Source organism: Ixodes scapularis, unplaced genomic scaffold (genome assembly GCF_016920785.2).
Source record: "Ixodes scapularis isolate PalLabHiFi unplaced genomic scaffold, ASM1692078v2 PGA_scaffold3__209_contigs__length_174095766, whole genome shotgun sequence".
NCBI classification, from domain to species: domain Eukaryota; kingdom Metazoa; phylum Arthropoda; class Arachnida; order Ixodida; family Ixodidae; genus Ixodes; species Ixodes scapularis.
In genome coordinates, this window is record NW_024609868.1 from 152,585,109 (window position 1) to 152,594,076 (window position 8,968).

Genomic DNA, 8,968 nt, shown 5'->3' on the forward strand with positions numbered 1-8,968 from the left:
TTGGGAGTTTATTGCAGGACATCGAAAAGTGTTCTTATGAATTTCCGATGACTGACTTGCAATTCCAGCAGCTTGGCGTGAAAACGTGAAATATCTAATTGATACAACAAAATGCCATCAGCAACCCATCCAGATTTTATTGCGTGGTTGACAGTAGCTACAGACCGCAACAAATTGTCAACTGAAGACATAGGTACTAAGCGTGCACTAACTTCGAAGCGGTAGAAACCCTGAAGTTTAAACGTCAACTTACCACCAAGTTGTTAATGGCAAAATGGTGTTTGCGGCAAAGTGTTGGAGTCCTTCAAAATGGTGACGGTCTCCTTCAGACCGATGATGACGGTGACGAAGGTTTAGTTAGAGTCTAAGTTTAGTCAACGCACCCGACGACGTCGGTGTGCTTGTCATGGTGGCGACGAAAGCCTTCTTTCGCACATGCCTCAGCTGCCTCGGTCCGGGGTTTTGTCGACCCAACCGTCTCTTCCCAGCCGGTTGACAGCGATACTCACGACGGCCGTCACGGCTCTGATCACCATCCACTGGGCATTAGCTATGTGATCATCGGGGGCAACCGCGCCCTTGTAGTTCCCCGTTGCGAAAAATCTCAGTGCGATTCAATTAGTAGCTGCTGGATAGCTAGGTTCGACATTGTACATGTACCTTTTTTTAGTACACGGAAGTGACGTCATCACGTCTGATTGGTTGGAAACAAAAGTGATGTAATTTCCCTAAAAAAATGTGGGCGGAGTCGGCAAAACTGGGCGGAGTCGGCTACCGGACGTGACAACAAAATGACGTTTCGTTTTGTACCGAGTACGTTTCAAAAGGTACTTGCTCGGAACTAGGTGTCATTGGCAGCATGTTTTTGGCGGCGAGGCGTCGCCGTCTCGTCAATTCGACTTTTTCTTTAATAGAGCTTTTTTTTTCGCCCGAAAGGCTGTATCGGGATCACCGCGATGCATTCGAGCTCCCGGAGGAGATCTTTCGGAAGCAATACCGCCTGCCCAAGATCGTGGTGCGGTGGTTGTGCGACGAACTTCGCGAGGAACCGGAGGTGAGGAGAGTGCGTACCTCGTGGACGGTCATGACTGTGGAGCTTCAAGTGTTGTGTGCACTGCGCTTCTGCGGCACGGGGAGCTTCCAAGGCATGGTGGCGAGCGACGAACACGTAGCGCGGGACCAAAAGACAGTCAGCGTTGCGGTCCGCGCCGTGTCCGTCGCTATCCTGCGTCGTCTCGGAGTCCAGCGTGGCTGGATCCACTTCCCCGAGACGCCGAGCGAGAGATTCGACGCGGAGAAGGGCTTCAGGCTGCTCGGCAGGATACCCGGCGTCATCGGTTGCGTGGACGGGACCATGGTCTCCATCGTCGGCCCGTCCAAGAATTACCCCACCGTCACGAAGGCGGCGTACTGGTGCCGCAAGTACTTCTACGCCCTCAACGTGATTGTGGTAGTACACTCATGTTACGTTGTCAAAACGCGTCCAAATCTGTAGAAAAAAACAAAAAAAAAAACGTATTGCCGATACGGTTTAAGTATGCCGTTTTATGACCGCGGGCTGTGGGGTCTCACGACTGCGCGAGCGTGTGCTCTACGTAGCATGTGAGCCGTGAGACTCTTCTCCCAAAAATAATACTTGTCTGTTAAAGCTTCCGTAAAACACAAAACAAAACAAAAAAAAAACATTATTTTTGTTTCAAGGTACCTTGCATCCAGGAAGGTGTGTTGACATGCATGTGTCAGACAAAATAACTTAAAAGGTTCTGAAATTGCGACTGCTTTGTGAACCATAAGTACAATCTACGACTTGTGGATTTAGGTAATTACATGTCAATATCTCTCTCACTTTCAGGTGTGTGACGCCGACTGCCGGATAATGTGCATCGACCCACGGTATCCCGGGTCGGTGCACGACTCCTTCGTGTGGCAATTTTCCTGGCTCCGAAACCAACTCGAGCAAGGGCAGCTGCCACGCGACGGCCGGTTCCTGCTTGGTGAGCATACTAAATTTATTCCTTACGCACACGGTGGCTCCCACTGCTTGAAAGCCACAGTACCACACGTACTGTGCTTGTTGTGAGGCACACAGACACAGTTGCTGGAACTCCTTGAAGTGAGACAACACCCAAAGTTTGGCCATTAACCTCTGTTTATGTCCACATAACTCTCACACTCTGCAGGCTACGAAAGTCACACTACACCAATCTCACGACAGTGATAGACTGCGCAAGGCATGCAAGCGCAGTGCGAGTTGCTGTCCAGTTCGGCCCACTCACTGTTACTGTCTGCCTGTACCCTCTTGCTGGTTGGTTTTTGCATGAAGTTGGAGCTCTTTCGCCGATCCCTGGGGGCTCGCCTGGTCGCTTTGAGTCAGTTTGTACGGAATGGGATCAATTCCTCCTTGGCCACTTGGGGCTCGCCAAATCTGTCCTCGTGTCGTCTCTGTCCCACACACTGGATTCTTTTCCCTGACCCTTCTTCTTCGGTCTGCCTATATAGCTCCTCCTATTAGGCCCTCCGTGTCCCAACAGGACCTGACTCCTTTCCAATCTAACCACCCCCTCTCTTTTCCCCATCTCCAACTCCACCGAGGATTAGGAAAGAGTTTCGTCGAACTGGCGCCTTATCGCCTTGCTTGCCAAGGACAAGGCCAGCGTGTTCTGCTCTGCCCGTGCCTAAGGTCACGGCCACACTCCCAAAAGCAACAGAGCTTTTATCTGTCGGATGCAAGGGCCTAATAATGCACTTGCATACAACACAGCACCCCTAAGGAATCGTGCACACATCCCATACAACCCACCAGGAAAACATATAGTTACATGAAATAACATTGAGTTTGCAGGCAAGCTGGTGCTAATTAAATATAATGTAAACTGATACTGTAGTGCAGAAATATTAACACACTTTTAAGTCACACTTAAGTTACATTATAATTGACATAGTTGCACACAGCTGTTTTCTTGCCTTTCATTTTAAAAAGTAAAGAATGTAATATGTTCCATCCTCTACATGTGCAGGTGACAGCGGCTACCCCTTGGAGCCTTGGCTCATCACCCCTGTCCCCGGGAACCACGCGACCTCCACCGCTTGCGGCCGGTTTATTAAGGCGCATTCCTCGATCAGGTCTGTTGTGGAGCGCTGCATCGGGCTGTTGAAAAACAGATTCCGGTGTCTGCAAAGGCACCGGGCTCTGTATTACCACCCTTCAACAGCCACCGCCATTATTTCGGCATGTGCAGTGCTCCACAACATCTGCCTTGCATGGAGCGAGCCAGAACCGGAGTCAGACTCCGACCCTGAAGAGTCAGAGTTGGAGTCTGAGCCTAGCTCGGACGGTTCTGAGCCGAGCTCGGAGAGGTCAGCGTCGGCTCCCGAGAGGCTGGCTCCTGCCGGCCCTCCGGTCGGCCTTCCGGTCGGCCTCTCGGACAGGGGGAAGGCTCTGAGGCAGCACCTTGTCGCCCGGTTCGGAACCCGCCGCAGACGTGCCCGTGCGGAGCACCACACGCAAGGAGTCCGGCGCCACGACGGTAGTCCCGACCACCAGGGACACCGTCGGGAAGCCCCTCAGCGCCCTCGCCGCGGTGGTGCCCAGCATGGACGCCGCCAGCGACAGGGAACCTCTCGCCACCACGACTGAGGTCCTGACCACCAAGGACCCCGTCACATCCTTGCCCTCAGTGAAGCCCTCCCCGTGGAAGCCGTAAAGTGCACACTTCGCTTCCTGCTCCACAGTCATGGCCGTTCACAAGCTACATACTCTCTTCAGCTCCTACACCTTGTGAAGTTCGTCGCACAGCCAGCGTGCTGCCTCCGGATACGTGTCGAGTGCATCGCGGTGATATCGATACAGCCTTTTTTTTTATTTTTATGAGCAGAAGGCACGAGACGCAGTCGACAGTGACAGAAAAGGTTTGCAGGTTTAGTTGCCAGACCAACAGGTCATCTGGATTGCCCCTGCAAAGAACTGAGAATTAATTTAGATTCTCTAGAAAGAAATGCTTGCTTTAGCAGAGGCTGCTTTCTTAGTTGCTGATTGAACCAGGGATATTGTTGTCGTGGACATTGTTTCATATTACAAATGCTTCAAAGCGTCCTGCCTTCTGCTCCATTTCATTATCTCTTTTATGGTACTTCATCAAAGTTAGGTGATTGTGTTATCTTAAGACAGTGCACAGGTAGTTTGTTTTGAAAATTGCTTTATTTCTTAAAGAAAAACCAACGGAGCCCTGGACTAAGGGCCCCGACCGGGACTCGTCAGTCTCCTAACCTTTTGAAAAATAAAGTTATACCACCACCACCACCCCCTGTGACTTCATGAATAGAAGTGTGACAACATGGAATGTAATATTTCAATCATGGAAGTAAAACTGAGCATTGACTGGAACTTTGTAAACAATTGGGCAATCTGAAGTATATATCACAGATATCTTGTTGAACACTCTGGTCTTATTTGAGCACAATAGTTAAATCTCGAAAGGAAAAACAATATATATATTCTCTGACTAGCATACCACCGTATAAACACTGGACCACTCTGAAAAAATTATCACAGATGTTGCTCCAAACATTCTTATTTGAGCTTTGCAATAGCAAGTTCTCGAAAAATACAAAACTTATTTCTGACTAGAGATGCACCATATAAACACTTGGTCATTCTGAAGAAATATATCACATGTTTTAAGGACACTATGAAGCACATAGTCTCTAGATTGCATATTGTCAGACATATGACAATGCTACATATAAAAAGCATAAAGACCAAGTTCAATGCTTAGGTAAGACAAAATGAATGTAGCTGCTATTGTAGCGCATGACTAGACTGCAGGCCTCTTAAGTTCTCAATGAAAAATTTCTCGACAATGGAAGAACACTTCCTATAGTTAGCGACGGGTTAAGAATTAAACGAAATGTAATGTTCGGCGAGTTCCCGGGACAGCGGGGCATTGACGAGTGCACGCAAGCTTGCCCGGTGTTCAACTGTTTTAATCTCGTGCGACATGCTCTTTATATACCAGGTGTGCAGGGGGCGCCACCTGGCTGTCTATCACATTCCCCCCCCCCCTAACAAAAATGAGCCAAGGTCCCACCGATTTTCACGGTGAAAAGCGCACAGGAGGTTTTCGTGCTCGATTACTTCTCCTCGGTAGTGGAGTACCAGGACTCCTTGGTAGCGGAATGCCAGGAACAGGCTGAGTGTCGTCATGCTGGTATTCAGCTGTTACGGTTTGAGGTACCGCTTGGGCAGAATCCTCTAGTGGTACAGGCACATTCCCATTAGGAGGAGCGGCCTGATCCACCGGCTCTGTTCGCGGACCCGATGATGCCCTAGCTTGGGATAGGTCAGGACGCAGATGTCCTACATGACGTCTCCAACACCGACCATCTGGGAGTGCCATATCTGTGATGTGGTCACTTGGAGTGTCGATCACAGTTGCCGGTACCCATGGTGGACCTTGTCGAAAATTTCTCGCATACACAGCATCACCCGGTTGGATAGTTGGTATCAGTCGTGCGCCATCTTCTGGATGAGTTGTTTTTTCGATACGCTTGACCTCAGGTCCGGGTGAAGTAGAGCCAAAGCAGTCTTCAACTTGCGGCCCATCAGTAACTCCGCCGGAGTGCACCCTGTGGTTTCATGAGGTGTAGTTCTGTAGTTGAGCAGGATTCGGGCCAGCTGACATTGGAAACTTCCATCAGCTGCCTTCTTCAGCTTCAACTTTATGGTTTGAACCGCTCGCTCAGCGGCTCCATTTGACGCTGGGTGATACGGTGGTGTTAGAATCTGCCTTATTCCATTTTGTTGAAGGAAGTTCTTAAAGCTACCGCTTACAAATGCCGGCCCGTTATCGGATACGACGAGGTCTGGTAGTCCGTGACAGGCAAACATCACACGTAGGCAAGGGATCGTGGCTTCTGCCGACGGCGTGGACACAGGAACGACCTCAATCCATTTTGAGTAGGCGTCGACCACGATGAGTAGATATCGGTTCTTCATTGGTCCAGCAAAGTCGATATGAAAACGAGACCATGGCTTTTCTGGGAATGGCCATGGCATCATTGGTGCTGGTCGTGCGAGTCGCTGGTTTTCTTGACACACACGACATCCCCGCACTGTAGCCGCAATGTCTTCATCTAATGATGTCCACCATACATGACTCCTAGCCACGGCCTTCATTTTGGCGATCCCTGGATGACCTTCATGCAAGAGTCGTAGAACCTCTGGTTGTAAGGATCCTGGGATGACGACTCTTGACCCCAACAGGATACAGTTCTCTTGTACGCACAGCTGAGTTGTTCGAGGAGCGTACGGTTTTAAGTCTGGGTCATGCAGCTCAGCTCCAGACCACAAATGATCTCGAAGCTTCGACAAAATCAAGTCTTTTGAAGTGGAGTCAGCCACGACAGACGCAAGTAGTACGCGAGGATAGGCCCCCTCGAGCATAAATACCTCGGCTGGCCGCTCGATGGAACATGGAGGAACTGGCAGCGGCAGCCTACTCAAGGCATCCGCATTTGCTATGTGTGAACCAGGTCTGTACTTCAGTTTGTAGCTGTAAGCCGACAGCATCAGTGCCCAACGCAGCACCCGTGGCGAACAGGTCTCAGGTACAGGCTTGTCCGCAGCAAGCAGCCCCAGCAAGGGCTTGTGGTCTGTGACCGCTTCGAAGTCACGGCCCCACAGGTATTGCCGGAACTTAGTCACACCAAATATCAGAGCCAGGGCTTCCTTGTCAAGCTGACTGTAGTTGCGCTCAGCCGGCAGAAGACCTCTAGATGCAAACGCAATTGGTTTCTCAGCACCTGAATCTTCTCGGTGAGCAAGGACAGCCCCAATTCCGTACGGCGACGCATCGCAGATAAGCACCACTGCTTTCTTCGGGTCATAATGCGTCAATACCGCGGCAGACAGCAGTAACTCCTTGCTCTGACGAAAAGCCTGTTCCTGGTCCGCACCCCAAGTCCAAGGCGTCTTTGCCCCCAGAAGATGGTTTAACGGATGTAGAACGCTGGACAAGTTAGGCAGGAACCGACGATAGAAATTGACCAGTCCCAGGTAGCTCTGGAGCGTTTTTACATCGGTAGGCCTTGGAGCTTTCAGTACTGCGTCAGTCTTTTCTGGGTTTGGTTGGAATCCCGCAGAGCTAACGACAGGACCCAAGTATTTAACCTGGGGAACCAAGAAATCGCACTTGCACAGCTTCAGCTTCAGCCCAGCTTGCTGCAGCCGACTCAGCACTTGGTTCAGGTTTTCCAGGTGGTCTTGATCGTTTCGCCCTGTCACGAGAATGTCGTCGAAATATACAACGACATGCTTAAGTCCTTGCAATAGGTTCTCCATCTCTCGTTGAAAGATCGATGGTGCAGAGGTCACACCGAACGGCAGGCGAGTGTACTGGTACAGACCTCGTGGAGTGTTGATGGTAACCAGTTGTGACGACTTCTCATCAAGTTTAACTTGTAGGTATGCATCTTTTAAGTCCAACTTGCTGAATTTCTCGCCTCCGCTCAGCTTAGCAAACAGGTCCTCCACTCGCGGGATGGGGTACTTTTCAGGCACAGTCACAGGATTCACAGTGACTTTGAAGTCTCCACAGATGCGAATTTGTCCATTTTGTTTCAGGACCGGTACAATAGGGGCAGCCCATTCCGAAGTCTTCACTGGACGTAGGACTCCCTCCCGTTCCATGCGTTGATACTCCTCGTTGACTTTGTCAAGCATCGCAAATGGAACTGAACGAGGCTTGAAAAACCTTGGTTTGGCGTTGTCCTGAAGATTTATCTTTGCGGCCACCCCCTTGAAAGTTCCCAGACCTTCATCAAAGATACTGGAGTATTCAGCAACGAGGTTCGCAACAGAAGTCACGAAGTTGACATCCTTCGCGTTGGAAAGCTTGATGCCAAGGCCTTTCATCCAGCCACGTCCTAGCAGAGATGGGCAGGTGCCAGGGACAACATACAGGATGTCCTGACATTCGCGGTTTCCAAGTCTCACCGTTGCACTAAGGCTTCCCTGAACTGGGGAAAGTTCACCTGAATAGTTTTTCAGCATGAGGCGCGACGGGTCCAGCTGCCTTGATGGAAATTCGCGTCGAAATGTCTCCTCAGACACAACAGACACGCTAGCTCCCGTGTCAAGTTCCATCAGCAATGGAGTCCCGTTAACCGTAACTTCCACTCGGAAAGGTTGGCCGTCGACTGCAGAAGATGTCATTTCCCACATCTCGTAGACTTCTGGCAGTGAGACATCTTGCGACTGGCCCGCTCCGTCCAAGGTGTGGACCGATCTCGGTATTCTAGTGGACGTCGTCGGGCCGCCGGCGGTTGCATCCGCTGTCTTCCCCTTGCACACTCGTGCCAGATGCCCCTTTCCCCGACACTTGTGACAAGTGGTACTTGCATGACGGCACTGTGTGGCGTAATGCTCGCCTCCGCAACGAAAACACGAGATGGTGCCAGTCTTCCACTTCGGGTTCACAGCTGCATCGCGTGACAATGTGTTAGCTGACGCGAGGTTTGGCTGGATAGACGTCGATAGCATCTGCGAATCTTTCTTCGCTGCTTCCATTGCAACGACCGTCTTTTTGGCGAGGTCAAGGGTCAAATCTGGAATCTCTAGGAGTCGCCTTTGTATCATCTCATCGTTAATACCTCCGACGATGCGGTCTCGCAGCATTCTATTTCGGAACGCGCCGAATCCGCAATCATCCGCCAGCTTGTTCAGACAAGCAAAGAAATCCGCCGCTGTCTCACCGTCATGACGCATCCGTGAATTGAACTTAAAGCTTGCGACGACTTCCGAAGGCTTCAGTGAGAAATGCTCGCCTAATACCTCAAAAATGGTTTCTAGGCTGGCCTCCGACGGTTTCACAGGAGCCAGAAGATTTCGAAGCAACGAATATGTGGCGGGTCCAAAACACGTAAGTAAAACAGCTCGCCTTTTTTCATCCCTGACATCGTTGGCGATGAA

At 50.6% G+C, this 8,968-nt stretch overlaps 1 protein-coding gene across 1 annotated transcript in view; it reads right to left on the reverse strand.

The window, feature by feature from the left end:
• The window catches only part of LOC115324540, a 66,322-nt gene extending 57,555 nt beyond the window's left edge, over nt 1-8,767 (reverse strand). The window contains exon 1 of the mRNA XM_042292928.1: nt 7,752-8,767. Coding sequence (XP_042148862.1) covers nt 7,752-8,764 — 1,013 coding nt within the window. The 5' untranslated portion in view covers nt 8,765-8,767. The remainder of the gene's footprint in view (nt 1-7,751) is intronic.
• Between the last annotated feature and the right edge of the window lie 201 nt (nt 8,768-8,968).